Genomic DNA, 18394 nt, shown 5'->3' on the forward strand with positions numbered 1-18394 from the left:
CTTATTACAATGTGAACATGGATAGGTATCAGATCTAAGTTCATGGATTATAACATCTTCAATATCTATGTCCTAAGATCTATTTATCTTTGCTCTTTGAGCTTTTATTGAATTTATTATATGGTCAAGACTACAAAAAAAATGAAGATTGGTCATCGTCACAACAATTCAGAGGCTGACACATTGGCACCCAATCCAGCACTACACGAGCAACGAAGGTGTCTACAGCATGAATCTTACCTCAAAAGGTTTCAGATCTTGAGATAAGAACACTCTGAGAAAGGTTCATGACAAAGTTGGCCTGTGCACTGCTTTCTGGTAGCCAACACTGTCCACAGCTCAGAAGCCAAGTTTTCTTTACCATCAAGAAAATGTTGTACCAATATCAAAACCAGAGTGCATTAAGTTGGTCAAATGGAGGGGCATTATGGATGCGATGCCCTCAAAAAAGCACTAATAATGGCCATCACAAGAGAAGTAATAGTAAGATTAGGTTCAATAAGAATCTGTTGACGAAAGTGTGACAAATCCACAGCGCCACGGGAGTGATTATCTAAGGTGTTGTGCAAATTACTGAGGTAGCAAAATATAGGCATATTAGTGCAAATTACTTCTTTACGCCTGTCACTCTAGTGATAGAGTCGATCTCATCCGCCAGCCATCAAGTTCATATCACTTTCCTCTGGCCTTTTCTAGGTCAGGTAGATCTGCAATCAAGGAAACATGTTTCAGAAATTGCAGGTGAGCCTAAATGAACATATTAGACTAATAAAGTTCTGATACGAATTTCTATGCCCATGACCAAGTAGAGGAAAAGTAACACCGGCTGGTACATTCAACATATACCAGCAAGACCTAACCAAGTTCCAAAAGCTTAGATGGAACTTATAGTTAGGCACCAGTAAAGGACCTGAAAATTTGCGTAGGAAAACCCCCTACTCTATATAATTGTCTCTGCAAATTTACAAGTCCTTGCCATTGGCAAAACATCGTTAAGAAAACGTGTATAAACTCTTACAGAGCAAGCCGCTATCATCATCACTGTTCTCATCATCCGTGCCAGTAACCTAATCAACAATGGTGAGTGAAAGCAGTTAAATACATCATAATTCATTTAGAAACAGCAAGAACAAGAGAAAAACGAAAAAGGGAAGGGGGGAGTAAATTAGCAACCATACCCTATTGTTTTCATCATCAGAGACAAGTGAGTCAGCTGTACAGAAACGGATATCAGTCAAATAAAATATTATATGCCAAAAAAAAGCACCAAGTATATATTAATAACAATGCCTCTATCTGTACACTGGGCTTCTAAATAATAAGTTTCTATTATGATGTGAAGACAAGTCATAATCAAAAAACTTTCTAGTACATATACTTGCAACTTCACTTTGTTTAGCCCTGGAACACATTAGCTGATTCCTTCATTATGATGCACTCAAGACTAAGTAGGGAGAACTTGGTAATGTTTAGATTCAGTTAAATTTGTGTATGTCTAGGCTTGGTTGATACTTTCTAAAGGTGATTTTGTACTTTTAAAGGGTCCTAATTAAATTCTTAATGAGCATTTCGATGGCAATTTTTCATAGTAAAAGTGTTCTAACAAGCCTTAATTAGTTTTTTATCATTCCTTAATGACTCTATTAGATAAATAAAATGACCATCGGTGTAGGTCATTTGGTAGTTCCAAATTCCATTATTTTTTGTGCAGTAATCTCTAGAATGTCACCCCAACATGACATATTTTGGAACAATCAAACAAATAATAATTACATTAATTTTTTTCTTCGGACAATCAATTCATGGGATAGTTACAGTATGAACTCATGTCTATGATTAAATATATATAATTAATTAGTCAACCAATTCTTCTAAGGTTTGACGCTAACTAAAAATAAATATGAGGATAGATCTGTGCATGTACAAGTAAAAAATGATTGCTTTCACCATACTAGTGAGGTATAATAAGTAATAAAAAACCATTTTTCACTCAAAACTGTTTGATCGAGTCCAAATCAACTGTCTAATACATCTACCTATAGGATTGACAACCATGCAGTGTTTAGCATCATTCAATAAAAACATATATTCTGTGAGAAGAAAATTTAGTTTTAGAACTATCCCAGGCCTCAAATATATTTTTTTATTTAATTAATTTTTTTTATAGTCGTCATTCTCGGGCATCTATTTATACAGAACTCAAGCAGTGAGATTGGAAAGTAAAATGTACTTGTCAGAGTCATGTAGCTTGCTAGATCATACAACTATAGAGGCTCAGCAAGAGCTACACATCAGAATAACAAACAATTATAATGCAAAATTTGCAACAACTCAGATTAAAACTGCAAATGCAGTTGACATCTTTATTCTTTACTCTAGTTGCTTTTCCTCGATACCTATTCAGGGAAACTCAAAAAATTATACTCTGATAGGGCTTCCAGTGAAGCTACATAGACCAAGGTACATCAAAGTTCAGCAGAGGGAACTTCTTAGTTCCAATAGAGACGAGGTTGTTGTACATATTCTTGGCTTTTTGCATCCACTAAAAAAATTTCCTGAGATATAAGTATGGATAATTTTGATGAATATCAACGGAATCCTTATATATTCAAGTCTATATCAAGTTCTGATGTTGTTAACAGAACTCCACATACTGGTGAATATTTGATCATAGATGTTACAGATTTATACCTCTGAGGCATGATATGATTTGCATCAGTCTATATGTGTAACAGAGACTACAGAAATTTTTTAACCCATACAAACAGTCCAGCCACCAAACAGTTGGAATTGAAGTAGGCAAAAAGATTAGTTTTTTACTTCTTTAGAGAAGTACTTACAAATGTCAGACTCTTCCTCATCTTCATCACACCATTTATTCCAATCAACTTTGATATATGGAGCAGGTTTTTCCTCTGACTTTAGCAGCCGCTTCCACCAACCTTTTTTCTCCTTCTTGATTGAGCAAATTATGTTCCTCATCCCAATATTTATTTTACTAGCCTGATAACAAAGTTTTAAAAAATATTGATAAATATAAAGAACAAAAAGAAGATACTACGACATACAAAAATTTAAAAAATAGTCTGTTAATTCAAGGAAACTAGCAGTCCAATTTTACAATTTTGCCATAATAAGATCATAACTATTTTAATTTTTTTTCCAGATTTCATGCTTCTGCATCACGATACAACAGCATTAACAAGCTACAAGGAAACAACTATCCAGTTTAACAGGCTATACAACACCCGGTTTAATCTTATATTGGAAGTAGGCAAAAATCTAGATGGACTTATAAGGACCTCATGGGTGTATTACTATTAACTTGGGATCAAGTATTTTGGGTCGATGGTCTTGAGACACGATGAAGTTAACTTGAGTTTAAATTGATAGTTATCTAACTGAGCCAATCCATCTTGCAAGTTTAGTCTCACATCAGATATGGATAAAGATTTGGACTAGTTTATAATGGTTGTGGATGTACTATTAATCTATGACATGCATTTTGGACTAGTGGTCCAAACACGATAAGATAACAGGCCAAGTATTCATATTGAATCATGACAATTGATATCAAAACCTGACTCGAGTATGAAAGGGATACCCATGAACAGAGGAGGCCTCAAATAATGACCTTAATTACCTCTCTCTACTTCTCTTGGTTTTAGCACTCTAAATGTCCTCTTTGGATGATTCCCCAGTAAGCAGCTTGAATTAACCAAAAACCCCACCAGACACATTCTCATCATTCTTTTGTTTTGCAAAACTCATTTGAATACAAACATATCTTAGGTGGAGCACTTCGGCTCAATTAAGAACTTTTGTTTACCCACGTCAGCTCCTCAATTTGCTTCATAATGTCTACCTCAGAAAAAAGGTCTAAATGGGTTCTTGCAATCCTAGTTACCAAGACAACCAAATCTGACCTCATCAAACACTTTTACAAACTCGAATACCCAGATTGCATAAAACTTACATAACCCAAGAACTTGAGTCTCTAGCTTTATGATCCAATTAGCCTGTGTTCCTAAATGAGATTAGTGTGTTCACAAGCTAGATCAGCAACCAAAAAAATGTTTGGAAACAACAAATAATAATATTAAATCAAAAGACAAACCCCAAGCTTCGTCCTTTTTTTTTTTTTTCGGGTGCCAAAGAACTTATCTAACACCTACAGCTCTGTTTGATGATCCAAGGACCAGCATCATCCTCCCCCAACATATATTATAAAAATATACGGATTCAAATCTTGCAATGTACTATAGCATATTGACCAGCAAGCTCATTTTAGCATATACAACAGTAACAAATGTACATCTAAGCAGACTAATATTCCCTAAAACACAAATTTAGTGGTTATCCAAATGACTAGCATACTTCAAACAAAAAATAAATTGACAAGCATAAGAGTAAGTGACAATCAACACGGAGTTCCATGAAAAACAAGAAACTAAAAGAGAGAGAGAGAAGCTTGCCTCGGGAACTACAGCATCGTAGAGCTCGAGGCTGAAATCGAAGTGCTCGTCTTGAGCCCCGACGGCTGAGAACTTAAACGCCCCATGAGGCTCGCTCTCCGCAAAAACATCTCTCGCATCCGGTAGGGAAACCGTCAGGTAGATCTTATCAGAACGCTGCGCCCACAGAACTTCCGGCTGTCGACTGAGTACCCAAAAAATCACCCACCATGACAAAACAAAACAAACCACAAAAATATCTCCTTCCTCCAAAAGAAACAGAGATTTCATCGAAAGTAAACAGAAACATCCAAGCAAAAGGTCAATAATTACTGCAACGTAAAAAAAACGATGAATCGCATGGCGAGAACAAAAGCACAAAATAGAAGGGTTCAAGAGGAGAGCCAGCGTTACCCCATGAGTGAGGAAGCGTCAAAGAAGCCCTAGAATTTAGAAGGAAAGGGGGGGTTGGGTTTGTAGTAGAGAGGAAGACAGATGGGGGAAGTGGGCGGAGCCCGAGAGTCGCCGTCGCCGGGCGGGGAGGCGAAGGGAAGCCAAGGCGTTCTAATCATGAAGAGGAAATCGTCCGAATAAACCAAGACAATATTAGGCACATAAATAAGTAAAATAAATAAATGACTTTCCATTTCTCTAAAGTTTATTTTTTGTTTTTAATTATTTCTCTTAATTTTTTGAATTCTTGTACGGATTTTTTTTGTACTTATTGCCATTCTTTAATTATTTCTCTTAATTAATTGTGTCTCAACCAACAAGCGACAATATTAGACCAGTCATTTTATTTTTTTAGGAGCAAAATAATGATTGAAAATTATATGATTAAATATAAGAGCATCCTATAGTATTTAAAAAATAAAAATTATTGATAAATCATGCTTATTACTTTTTAGATAAATTTAAATTATTTTTTAACTGAAATAGATAATATAAGTTTTTTATGTCTATTTCTTTTGTATTATTATATAATATAAAAATAATAATTTTTGTATATAAATAAATATTAGTAGGTCATAACACACAGCGAAATTAAATGAAACCACAATCAAATAAAACATCAAGATATAGATAAAAAAAACTCTTTTCATGTGAAGGATAAAAATCATGGGTTAAATTAGAGATAATCCACTATAATAATAATAAATATATAAATCTCAATCTCTTGTTCAAAATCTTAACAACAATCACAAGATAATAACTAGGATACAAGAATCACGTCAGGACAATATCTAAATCCTTCTTAATTCTCCCTAAGTAATCACAGTAAAAATCTACTATAGATCTGATCTGAGATAAAAGTATTTTAGATGATTGAGAACAGTTTATCTGTGTTATTCTTGTCTTATTCTTTTTTTTCTCTTATTCCTTTTTTTTCTCTTCGTTATGTGATTTTTTTTATCTCTTTTTATAGTCACCACATCCCTAATATAAATTAAGATTATGTTAAAAGGGGGTGCTCTGTGGGCTGATAAAGCCCACCTTGGCTGAATATGAGCGGTCAGTCTAACACTTATATATATATATATATATATATATATATAACCACACTAATACACGAAAATAAGAACCTAATGCCACGTATTTCAATGATTACTTGAAAGAAGAATCTGATGCAAATCTTAGGAAAAGATGAAGAATCTGATGCATAGATTTGGATACGTGTTTAGCTCCTCCGTTGAGTGGTCGCGGGAGATGATGACGGCATTTAGATCCAATCATAATGATCGCAATAAATAGCGTGAATGAACCTGTGATCAAGAAACATAAGTTCTAAACCATTATTGATGATCAACATTTTTGTTCATTTTAGTTCATAATAGAAAATGAAATCTAATTATCCGTAGATGTCCAAAGAACAGAACAGTGAACAAGAAAGTTCAAATCAACTAAAGAATGACCCATATAACTCAACTCCCTTGCTTTCGATGGTGAGAGCATTTATTTGACATGATGTGTTCCATTTCTGGCTATATGTCTTACTATTTTTGTGTATTAGTGTGCATATTGGAAGTTCAAAAACCATGCTAGAATTCAAACTCATTTTTATGAGTATTTGTTGTATACACTTGTCACCATAACCTATCTAATATCGTGTAATAGTGTCACTTAAGAGCGGGGAGATTATATTTTTTATTAAAAATGTTATCATATATTGATTTATTTTCGAAGGATCATAATATTTTTTCATAAATACATCTAGAGTAAAATAAATAAATATTATTTTTATTAATAACTTATAAATATTTTATTATTATTTATTTATTTATTAAATCATAAGTCAATAAAATTTTTTCACTTTATCGAAGAACATAATGATGTTAACTCGAATAAATATTTAAGTGGTTATACATAGCGATAGAGGAAAGTTTGTTCTTTATTGAGATTTGGTTTAATATTAGTGAGAGGTTATATTAAAAATAAAAAATAAAAAATTTTAACAATGCTGAGTAGAAAGCCCTATAAGTCAACTAAAAATGAATACATGATAAAAAATCAATCATCCCGTTGACTTATATTAAATATCTAAATAAGCATTCTCCCAATAACAAATGAAGACAAACCTGTATCGTACTCCTAACGGTGGATAGAGTGATGTTTATTATCTTAAATCAATTTAAACTAATCAATTCTGATTTAATTCAATCAATGAGCCTAAATCCAACAATTATATAATACTAAACTAAGTTTGATTATATTGAGTTGGGTTACTGGTAATATGCACTTCATATGATTGAATTAGGGTTATGCTAAGCTAGGCCCATTGACTGTTGGGTTAGGCTAAGCTAGTTTATGGGCTAGTGTCTAATGCGCGTAGCTTATAGACTAATCCTAATCTATTGATTGCACCTCACTAGTGGGTTGTGGTCTGCTCTACTGGTTGGGCTAAGCCATTGGGCTAAAAAATTAGATAAATATATTTTAATATTGATGAGGATATTAATTATGATAAGACTAAGCTGACGTTAGATGACGTCTCACGCCTCAATTGACGCGACAGCACCTGGTCAAACGGACCATAACACCGGCCGAGGCGCATTAATGCCTGCTCAGGCTTGGTTCGTCACGCCATGTCAACACCAGTGTCAGACGTTACCAGTCTGTCCCCTGCAAACGGGCAGCTCAGGAAGCAATAAGCTTCCCTATAAAGGGGGGAAAGACGCAAAAAAGACTTCTTCATCTGAATCCCCCTTCACTTCATCTAACTTGATTGTCGGAGGGGTCGGGCCGAGCACCCCGATCCGACCTTTGTGCAGGTGAGAAGCCGAAGGTCCCCACCGGACGCGCAGGCGAGGAGTTCCTGCTCAGAGAAAAACGTGACCCCGTCCTGATCGGACCATCGCACCCGACCACATCGACAGACTTGAAGGTCGTCTTGGGAAGATCCCTCGTCATCCGGACCCGAACCCAGCTACGTCGACCCCGAGGCCACGACTCAAGATTATTTACACTAACAAATATAATAATAATAGTTAAATATTTAAAGGATCAATAAATGTTTTTGAACTTCATGCAATATATTTTAATCATAGAAATAAAGGAATCAACGTGACTTTTATTTTTAAGAAAGTTAAGGATTTATCTCACTGGTACCTCATGTTACTAGGCTTGGCTTACTGGGGAATGAAGGAGAAAAATCCTTAAAATATGAGATGAGCCCTCCATTTAAGGGGATATTTTTTAAATTTTATATTTATTTAATATATTAGTAAATACTATATCATTCTATTTGAAATACTTAATAGTTATTTCATAAAGTAAGAAAATAGAAATTAATATTTTCTATATTACAATGGATAAATAAAAAATAATTTCTAAAACAAAATTTTGATTACAAATTTTACCTGTAAAATTCTTTGTATTATCAATCTCATCATGGTTCTCAAATGAACACGGCGAGAGACGAAGATCAAACGTTATGCATGATTGCCGCAGTGACTGTTGCATGGAAGATGTGCGATCTCTTTTCCCATGTCACTGCTTCACCAAACAGATGAGGTTACAAAGGCAATGAAAAGGCCACGGAGAACACTGGGAAGAAACAAAAAATGAAAACGAGAAACCATCACAACATATACAAAGCTTGGCAGGTTTCTGGAAAAGCATTAATCTCTCATGGCTTGTTCTTACACAACAGGTGTGAGGGCCACATAAATTACTCAGCCACTGCTGCTCCAGCCTGTGTTTATGGGGCCTGTAGTTAAATGACCTGATTCAATCTTCATGCCCTTTCTCTAGTGTTATTTCTTGCTCTATTGATATGTCTAAGAGCAGTGCCATCCTTTTCTATTTTTCTGCTCTATGCGAAGTGGAGGTTTAGCCAAAAGCTCGCCGTGGAATCTACCACGAGAAACATGTTCTTCACTGGATAACCTTTCTTCATGCTGAAACAAGCATAATAAGCTATCTGCAGATATTCTGGTGATTAAATGGTAGAAAGAATTTATACTTTCAGCATTCCACCAATCTTTTGAAACTTTCTCGATCTCAATCTGGTTACTAAAAACACACCGACAAACCTGTCGTTGAATCAGCCGTTGAGGTCATTCTTTTGTATTCCCCATGTATTAAACCTCCACTGCAGAAGCCCTGCAGCATCACCTCTGCTGGACTTCAGCTACAGTGCTGTTCTTGGTTAGTAAGGTGTAAGGAATACATTTGATGAGCTGAAAGAAACAAATGGGACAGGGTGGTATGAGTTTTAGTATTTTCGTAGTCCTGCATGTAAGTCTTTACGGTGAAGAATTTAATGTATGCCACAACCAAGCCAACGTTCATATTTACAGACAGCATTCAGAATGGCCATCTCCTCATTATTCTCCCCATCTCCCCTCTCTCTCTCTCAGCCAAAAAAAAAAAAAGAAGCTCACTGTTCACCTGCTTCTCTCTCTCTCGTTCTATCTGAGCTCACATAAGCCAACCAACCGAAGCAAGCCAAAAAGCCCTTCATGCAACGCATTTACTCTCTCTCTGGGGCACGGATCTTCCCTGACTTCTTGTTCTAAATTACATCGGTACCCCTGCGATAATGGACACGTCACACGTGCTCACGCGACCGTTGAGCCGTGGTGGCAGAACCGTAATACCAGGGAAGGAACAGGGGATCTTAATTGGATGGGATCTGGGATCACTTTTCGTTTGGATCCCACGGCCTGACACAACTTGTCGGCTGCTCCGCACTCCGAGATGTCTCCACGTGGATGCTATACTAATCTGACGTGTATTTCCCGTGACGTGGCAGTCTTCCGTGCTCTTTTTAAGCTCCGCGTGTTCTCTCCTCTCCACTCGCTCGCACAGAAACGGTCGGATTCCGTCGGAAAGCTCTCGCGGTCGCTGTCGCTCTCTGCTTCTTTCCGTTGGAGAAGAAGGCGTGGGAATCTCAAAGGAAAGCTGAGAGTTTTGGAGAAGAAGAAGCGTGATACCGAGGCAGTTGATATCGGAGGTGGTGGTGAGGTTGGTGCTGGAGGAGAATGGCGGAGGGAGGGAACCGGAGACTGATGGTGGAGGTGTGCAATGCGCGGAACCTGATGCCCAAGGACGGGCAAGGGACGGCCAGCGCCTACGTGATGGTGGACTTCGACGGGCAGCGGCGGCGGACCAAGACGCGGCTCCGGGACCTCAACCCCCAATGGGACGAGAAGCTCGAGTTCCTAGTGCACGACCCCGAGTCAATGGCCGCCGAGACCCTGGAGCTCAACGTCTACAACGACAAGAAGACCGGCAAGCGGAACACCTTCCTCGGGAAGGTCAAGATCTCCGGCACCAGCTTCGCCAAGGCCGGCTCTGAGGCCCTCATCTACTACCCCTTGGAGAAGAGGAGCGTCTTCTCCCAGGTGAAGGGTGAGCTCGGCCTCCGCGTGAGTTACATTGACGAGGCTCCTCCCCCGGCCGCCGATGAGGCTCCGGCTACCGAGGCCAAGCCAGAGGCTCCGCCGGTTGCCGAGGACAAGAAACCGGCGGCGGAAGAGGAGAAGAAGCCCGAGGAAGCAAAGAAAACGGATGAGGCAAAGAAGCCAGAGAAGACCAAAACAGACGAGAAGGCCGCCCCTGCTTCCAAGGACGAGGAGAAGAAGAAACAACCCGAGAAGACAAAGCCCACGGAGGCCGCTCCGGCCAGCACCGATGCCGGTAAACCCAAGGAGGACAAGCAGAAGGCACCACCTTTGCCAGCGCCGACGCCGCCGGCCACCCCGGCCAAGGACTCGCACCCATTGGGCCTCAGCGACCTCGAAATCCGCCCTTTTGCCGGCGAGCGCCCCTCCAGCTCGTACGACCTCGTGGACCGCGTGCCCTACCTCTTCGTCCGCGTCCTGAAGGCGAAGCATGGCGGCGCGGAAGACCGGCCCGTCTATGCGCAGGTGGTCATCGGCAGCCACAGCGTGCGCACCCGGATCGTCAGGTCAGCAGACTGGGACCAGGTCTTCGCGTTCCACAAGGAGAACCTCAACTCCACGGCCCTTGAGGTGTTCGTGCACGAGGAGAAGAAGGACGGAGACAAGCCCGCCGAAGACGTGAGCCTCGGCTCCGTCTCTTTTGACCTCCAGGAAATCCCGAAGCGGTCGCCGCCGGACTCCCCCCTGGCGCCCCAATGGTATACCCTCGAGGCCTCCACGCCGGAACCAACGGTGGCACCGGGGAATGACGTCATGCTCGCCGTGTGGGTCGGAACGCAGGTCGACGAGGCGTTCCAGGAGGCGTGGCAATCGGATTCCGGCGGCCTCAACGTGCACACCCGCTCTAAGGCCTACCTCTCTCCCAAACTGTGGTACCTCCGGCTAACGGTGATCCAGACGCAGGACCTCCACCTCCCTCCCGCCCCCGACACCAAGTCGCCGCGATCGGGTGGCGCCGCGGGACCTGAGATCCTCGTCAAGGGCCAGCTCTGCGGGCAGGTCTTCAGGACCGGCCGTGCCCCACTCGTCACCAGCTCCAGCTCGGCCAACCCGACCTGGAACGAGGACCTCGTCTTCGTCGCCGCCGAGCCGTTCGAGCCCTTCCTGACCGTCGTCCTCGAGGATGCAACTGCCGGCCAGCCGGTTGGCCACGCCAAGGTCCCGCTCTCCTCCATCCACCGCCGACTGGACGACCGCGCGGAACCGCCGGCCCGGTGGCTCAATCTTGCTGGCGATGACGAGGGCCGCCCGTACGTCGGCCGGCTTCACGTTCGCGTCTGCCTGGAGGGCGGCTACCACGTGCTGGACGAAGCCGCACACGTGGCCAGCGACGTCCGCGCCGCCTCCAAGCAGCTCTCCAAGCCCCCCGTCGGCCTGCTCGAGGTGGGCGTCCGCGGGGCCACCAACCTGGTTCCCATGAAGCCGGCGACGCAGGGCGGCGCAAGCGGGTTCACCGACGCCTACGTGGTGCTCAAATACGGGCCCAAGTGGGCGCGCACACGGACCATCCTCGACCAGTTCAATCCGCGGTGGAACGAGCAGTACGCGTGGGACGTGTTCGACCCCTGCACCGTCCTTACCATCGGCGTCTTCGACAACTCCCGCTTCCGGCCGGCCGAGGCCGGCGGGAGCGGCAGCAGTAAACCGCCGGTCAAGGATGCCCGCATCGGGAAGGTCCGCATCCGGCTCTCGACCCTGGACACGAACCGAGTCTACGTGAACTCGTATGCGCTGACCGCGGTCCAGCCGGCCGGGGCGAAGAAGATGGGCGAGATCGAGCTGGCGATCCGATTCAGCTGTCCGTCGTGGCTCAGCCTGCTGCAGACGTACGGCAGCCCGATGCTCCCGCGCATGCACTACGTCCGCCCGCTGGCCCCGGCGCAGCAGGACGCGCTGCGGCACACCGCGATGCGCCTCGTCGCCGCCCGGCTCTCCCGCTCCGAGCCCCCGCTCGGCCCCGAGGTGGTGCACCACATGCTCGACACAGACGCCCACACGTGGAGCGTGCGCCGGAGCCGGACCAACTGGGCGCGCGTGGTGGGCGGGCTCACTCGAGCGGCCGCGGCGGCGCGGTGGGTCCACGGGGTTCGCACCTGGTCGCACCCTCCGACCACGGCGCTGGTTCACGTGCTGCTGGCCGCCGCGGTGCTCTGCCCGCAGGTCATCCTCCCCACGGCGGCGCTCTACCTCTTCCTGGTGCTGGTGTGGCGGTACCGCGCCCGTCCGCGAGGGCCCTCCGGGATGGACCCCCGGCTGTCGCAGGTGGACGCGGTGGGGCCGGACGAGCTGGACGAGGAGTTCGACGTGTTCCCATCGTCGCGGCCGGCGGACTTGGTCCGGCTGCGGTACGACAGGCTGCGGGCGCTGGCGGGGCGAGCGCAGACCCTGCTGGGGGACGTGGCGGCACAAGGGGAGCGGGTGGAGGCCCTCCTCGGGTGGCGCGACCCGCGCGCCACCGGCATCTTCGCCGCCTTCTGCGTACTGTCGTCGATTGTGCTGTACGCGGTGCCGTTCCGGGTGCTCCTGCTGTTCGCCGGCTTCTACTACCTGCGCCACCCGAGGTTCCGCGGGGACATGCCGTCGGCCGGGTTCAACTTCTTCCGGCGCCTGCCGCCACTGTCGGACCGGATCCTCTAGAAGATCCGACAAGAAACGGATCCGGATCCATAGTTCCCACCCCCTATGATATATGCTTGTGATTATTTTATTTATTTACCTCTCCATCTTCTAATGCCAGTATTAAATTAAATAAACCCATATGCTATATTTTGTATTCCTTAGCAAGAAATATAAGATGAATGTTTGGTACCGCTATCGACCGTTGAGGTGTAAAATGATGGAAATTATTATTATTATTATTATTATATTATTATTATTTGAATTTGTTGACCGTTGGTTGTTACATGGTGCATTGAATGGGCGCGCATGGGAATTCACAGCCATGTCGAGACATAATGGGGTTTGGTGGGGGGGATGATGTGAAGTCCTTTGCTTAAAGATGACAACCCCATACCGATTAGGAATTCAAGGCAAATCAAGTTGGCATGTCTTCTTACTCTCTTTGTTCTACCAAAATCTAATACATACACTAAAACAAACAGTAAGCAAACCATCTTTCTTCTACCTTTCTACCACACTGCAGAAAAGAGCAGCATGAGACCTCCTCATGTGCCTTCTGAGCTCTGCAGGCAGAGAGCAGCAAGTAGATCATTAATTAGAAAATGAAACAGCCATATGCTCCCTTGTCTGCTACTTTCAAGAAAGGTCAGTTCTGCCAGATGATGGCTCATTTAAGAGTATCATCCATTCTGCACAAGGTTTTCTTAATCTTGTATTTTGATCTCAAAAGAAACTATACATACTTCTTCTTCTTCTTCTTTGCCATCTAATTGTGTGAATCAAGTGTCCAGCAATCTTAGCCAAAAAAGAATTTTGCTGCATTGAGAGAAGCCACAGGTGGAATAAGTTAGAGTATACATATCATATCTTTAGCATCCATTTCCATCTCCAGATCCATAACAGACCAAGATTCCTGACATGATAAGTTAATTAACACAGACCAAGCTTATGCACCAAATCTTAGTTCCTCATCCTGGGTTGTCAAGTGCTGATGATATTGGGCTGGCCTCCTAGAGAAAATAATTAATCCGATTAGGCTAATTCAAGTTGATTTATTTTGTTCTGTCGTGGGAACAACCTTGAGCTGTGGCCTCAGGGTTGACGCGGCTCGGTTCGGGTCCGGATGATGGGATCTTCCCGGTATGACCCTTGAGTCCGCTGAGGTGGCTGACTGCGGTGGTCTGATCGGGACGGGGTTACCGTTTCCTCCGGGAGGGAACTCCTCGCCTAGGCGCCTGGTGGGAAGCCGCCGTCTTCGCACCTGCACGCAGGTCGGGTTGGGAAGCTCGACTTAACCCCTCCGACGATCAAATAAGAAGAGAGTGGCAAGGGGTTTGTTTAGCTAAGTGGTGGTTTCCCTTCTCTTCTCTCCCTTCTCTCTCTTCTCTCTGATGAACAAGAGGGTATTTATAAGGAAGGTTATCGTTGTTTAATGTGCCTGTCCGCAGGGGGCAGGATCGTACCTCTAGTAGCATCTAACGCCGTTGTTAGCGTGGCGTTAGGGATCGGGCCTGAGCAAGACGTTAATGCACCTCGACCGACGTCCTGGTCCATTTAACCAAGTGTTGTCGGGTCGATCGAGGCGTGAGGTGTCATTTGGGGCGGCTGACGTCAGCCCGAGTCTTGTCGCCATTATTATCCTCATCATATTCTCCCCCGAAAAGAAGCTATATGTCGGTCGTTGTAACGGGAGTCCGAGGCATGGTTTCAACTTTGAGAAACAGTCCTTGCCGAGCATTAGCCGGTCGATTGCCAAGGGTGCGGGGATCGTGGAGTTCAATATTCAAGGAGGGTCGCATATGCAGCGGCGACTCTGGGTAGTGTGCAGTCGAGGAGCATACTTCAGTCGAAGCAGGTCGCGCAGGTGTGGTCTCGGGTCGCATGGAGTCGAGGAGCGCAACGCAGGTGGGCAGGTCACGTAGAGGTGGTCCCGGACGACATGCGGTCGAGGAGCGCGACTCAGGCGGGCAGGCTGCATAAGGGCAGTGGCCTCGGGCGACATGGAGCCGAGGAGCACGACGCAGGCAGGCAGGCCGTGCAGGTGTGGTCTCGGGCAGCATGGAGCTGAGGAGCACGACGCAGGTGGGCAGGCCGCGCAAGTGTGGTCTCGGGCAGCATAGAGCCGAGGAGCACGACGCAGGTGTGGTCTTGGGCATCATGGAGCCAAGGAGCACGACGCAGGCGGGCAGGCCGCGTAGGTGTGGTCTAGGGCAGTATAGAGCCGATGAGCACGACGCAGGCGGGCAAGCCACACAGGGGCAGTGGCCTCGAGCGACATGGAGCCGAGGAGCACGATGCAGGCGGGCAGGCCGCACAAATGTGGTCTCGGGCGGCATGGAGCCAAGGAGCACGACGCAGGCGACCAGGCCACGCAAGTGTGGTCTCGGGCATCATGGAGCCGAGGAGCACAACGCAGGCGTGCAGGTCGCATAGAGGTATGGCTCAGGCAGGCAGACCGCACAGGCGTGGTCTCGGGCAATATACGGTCGAGGAGCACGGTGCAGGCGGGCTGCGGCCGAGGGATGTAAAGACAAAAGGGGTTAGCCCGGGGCTAATTGCGAGCCAAGAGGCGGTCAGGTAGATACTAAGCCTTCGCTCGGAAGAGACTAAGGCAGGGCTTAGATTTCTTTTCACAAGAACTACATCGGATAGCCACCGCGGGTGCTTGACCTCTTCTATGGAGCCCGCTGCCGAAAGTCATCCCTTCTCCTCACGACCACCCAGGCCTCCACCGCGATGTACTGGTTAGCCCGCTGGAGCATCTCTGGCACCGTGGTGGGGGGTCGCTCCGCGAGGGACCAGGAAAATCTGGAGGGTGAGGGATCGACAAACCCTGGATTTGCGTGGCAAAGCGATCTACAAAATGTGAGAGAGGCTCGTCCTCCCTTTGGTTGAGTCCGAGGAGCAGTGCAACGGATGGCTTCGGCCTAGCGTAGGCTAGGAAGTTAAGCTCAAAGTCCCTGGTGAGCTGGTCAAAGGAGACGATCATCCCGGTCTTCAGACCATTGTACCATGTGCGGGCCGGCCCTCTCAGAGTGGTGGGAAACGCCCTGCACATCAGAGCATCGGAAGTCCCATACAGTGCCATATGGGCACGGAAAGTGGCTACATGGTCCGCTAGATCGGTGGAGCCATCGTATGCGTCAAGGGAGGGGAGTCAGAAGTTCAGGGAGACTATCTAATCCCGTATCTCGGGCGTGAAGGGAGATCCCTGGTGTGCGTCCTCCCCAGGCTCTCCCTTGGACCTACGAAGCTTATTCTGCACCTCGTCGAGTCACTGGCTGACGGAGTGCAACTGGGCTCATAGGGAGTCCCTAGAATCCAAAGATAGCGCCTCGGGTTCCAGGTGGCTTCTCGGGTTTGCCATCACTTGATCCCCGAGTGGGGCCGATGGGACCCGAAGCGAAGCGTGGATCTCCCGAGGTGGCGTGCGTGCCTGAATGGGTGGCTCCCATTGCTGTAGCGGTTGGACGGCCGGCGGGTGCAGCGGATGAGAAACCAGCGAAATAATGGATTGCACCATAGCGGTCAGAGTTCGGACTTGATGGGTGAGGTCGTGAAAGGCCTCGGACGACACGAGCGACGAGTCGGCGGGGGCATCGTCGGGCGGCGACAAGCCCGGGTCATTGAATGTCCGCCAATATCGCCCTGAGGTCATGGCGGGGTGTTCGTCATGATGATCTCCGTGCGGGGGATGTTCTCCCGAAGCTCCAATCGGGTGCGACCTCTCAGCCGCGGGCTCGTCTGAGCTAATCGGGTGATCCCTCGACATCAGGGCCCTCCTTCTAGTGCCAAAATATTGTGGGAACAACCTTGAGCCGTGGCCTCGGGGCCGACGTGGCTTGGTTCGGGTCCGGATGATGGGATCTTCCCGGTACGACCCTTGAGTCCACTGAGGTGGCCGACTGCGGTGGTCCGATCGGGACGGGGTCACTATTTCCTCCGGGAGGGAACTCCTTGCCTGGGCGCCTGGTGGGAAGTCGCCGTCTTCGCACCTGCACGCAGGTCGGGTCGGGAAGCTCGACCCGACCCCTCCGACGATCAAGTCAGAAGAGAGTGGCAGGGGGTTTGTTTGACTAAGTGGTGCTTTCCCTTCTCTTCTCTCCCTTCTCTCTTATGAACAAGAGGGTATTTATAGGGAAGGTTACCATTGTTTGATGTGCCTGCCCGTAAGGGGGCAGGATCGTACCTCTGGTAGCGTCTGACGCCGTCGTTGGCGTGGCGTGAGGGATCGGGCCTGAGTAGGACGTTAATGTGTGTCGGCCGGCGTCCTGGTCCGTTTGACCAGGTGCTGTCGGGTCGATCGAGGCGTGAAGCGTCATCTGGGGCGGCTGACGTCAGCCCGAGTCTTGTCGCCATTATTATCCTCATTATGTTCGAATAGCTTAAACAATGCAAGTAGATTAGCACTAATAAGTGATTGAAAGATGAAGGAAGACCTGAGATGATACTATTCCAGCTTTCTCTTCTTGCTTGTGTTTCTCCTGTGAATATTAGAACGAAATGCCTAAAAGTTCAAATTCTCAGAGGAAATATCTGAAAAGAAAGTGATCAAGAGGAGATAAAGATGGATGTGATCAAGGTTGATCCTCAAGTCCAAGTCAAGATTTTCCAGCAACAGTCTGTGTTTCTTGAGGTTCATATATCTATAAAACTTTTTGTCTTTCATATTCATCATTCAATGGTGAAGATTATGAGCATGTAGTTCAGTGTTGTCTGGAAAAGAAGCTATTGTGATCTCATCATTTGTTTGGTGTTGACTAGAAAAGAAGCTTCTGGATAAGATAAGTTTTGTTTTCTCTGTAGATCATGTTGACCACTGGAGCTCTCTGTATTTGACAGCCTAGAAAAGTTGATCTGAGATAGGAGTCATGACATTTCAGTAACTAAACCTGAATATATTTGAACTACTTTAAAAAACAATTACAAAAATTCAATTAATTATCTCCAATCTGAGTTGAGAATTTCACATTCATTATCTCTAGCTAAAAGGATATTATTGCCCTGATTACTTCAAACAAAGGTGTGTAATGATCAGGTCAGGCAGCTCAGAGAACTACTATGAATTAAGCTAGATCTGATTCTTGTGCATGATCATAATTTTTGAAGGTCTTTCTATATGCAAAGATCTGGTGGAGAGTTCTATCTTTGGTCTCTCTATTTGCAAAGATCCAGTCAAGTCTCATGGCATAGTTGATATGTAATTAATTGCAGGAAAATTGGAGAGTATAATTGGACATTGTGCTCTTGTTTGGAGCAGATCAAGTAGTCAACGCTAGGCAAAGAGATGTCAACATTCTGAAACAATCAAACTGCAAGTCAGATACTATTAAAGCTGCAGCCATTCAGACAAAAAAGGGGGAGAAAACCAAAACAAAATCTTATTCTGCACAATGTGGACAAGTTTCTGAATCT

The 18394-nt window shown here is 45.7% G+C and overlaps 2 protein-coding genes across 3 annotated transcripts; one reads left to right on the forward strand and one right to left on the reverse strand.

The window, feature by feature from the left end:
• Positions 1–406: 406 nt before the first annotated feature.
• On the reverse strand, positions 407–5047 carry LOC104000381 (co-chaperone protein p23-2). Of its 2 annotated transcripts, XM_009422409.3 has the most exons (6): positions 4869–5044; positions 4476–4659; positions 2841–3003; positions 1179–1213; positions 1019–1067; positions 407–707 (listed from the first exon to the last, which is right to left on the reverse strand). In XM_009422409.3, the coding sequence occupies exons 1-6, from the start codon at positions 4871–4873 to the stop codon at positions 673–675; spliced, it is 471 nt and encodes a 156-aa protein (XP_009420684.1). In that variant the 5' UTR covers positions 4874–5044; the 3' UTR covers positions 407–672. The 2 variants fall into 2 exon arrangements, with proteins under 2 accessions (XP_009420684.1, XP_065026523.1); XM_065170451.1 differs by lacking the exon at positions 1179–1213 and having other exon boundaries at positions 2840–3003; positions 4869–5047.
• Positions 5048–9766: 4719 nt separating this feature from the next.
• On the forward strand, positions 9767–13172 carry LOC104000380 (multiple C2 domain and transmembrane region protein 14). The gene has a single exon (XM_009422408.3). It carries the CDS (start codon positions 9938–9940, stop codon positions 12995–12997), a length of 3060 nt encoding a protein of 1019 aa, XP_009420683.2. The 5' UTR covers positions 9767–9937; the 3' UTR covers positions 12998–13172.
• Positions 13173–18394: the final 5222 nt, after the last annotated feature.

Source organism: Musa acuminata, chromosome BXJ3-10, assembly GCF_036884655.1.
Source record: "Musa acuminata AAA Group cultivar baxijiao chromosome BXJ3-10, Cavendish_Baxijiao_AAA, whole genome shotgun sequence".
Lineage (NCBI taxonomy): Eukaryota > Viridiplantae > Streptophyta > Magnoliopsida > Zingiberales > Musaceae > Musa > Musa acuminata.

Excerpts from the sequence above, each read along its gene's own strand:
- LOC104000380 (XM_009422408.3), top strand. The coding sequence starts at position 9,938 with ATGGCGGAGGGAGGGAACCGGAGACTGATGGTGGAGGTGTGCAATGCG.
- LOC104000381 (XM_009422409.3), bottom strand. Across the intron at positions 1,068-1,178 it reads CTGATGATGAAAACAATAGG|GTTACTGGCACGGATGATGA; the intron begins GTATGGTTGCTA and ends ATTGTTGATTAG. Across the intron at positions 708-1,018 it reads TGATGATAGCGGCTTGCTCT|ATCTACCTGACCTAGAAAAG; the intron begins GTAAGAGTTTAT and ends CCTTGATTGCAG.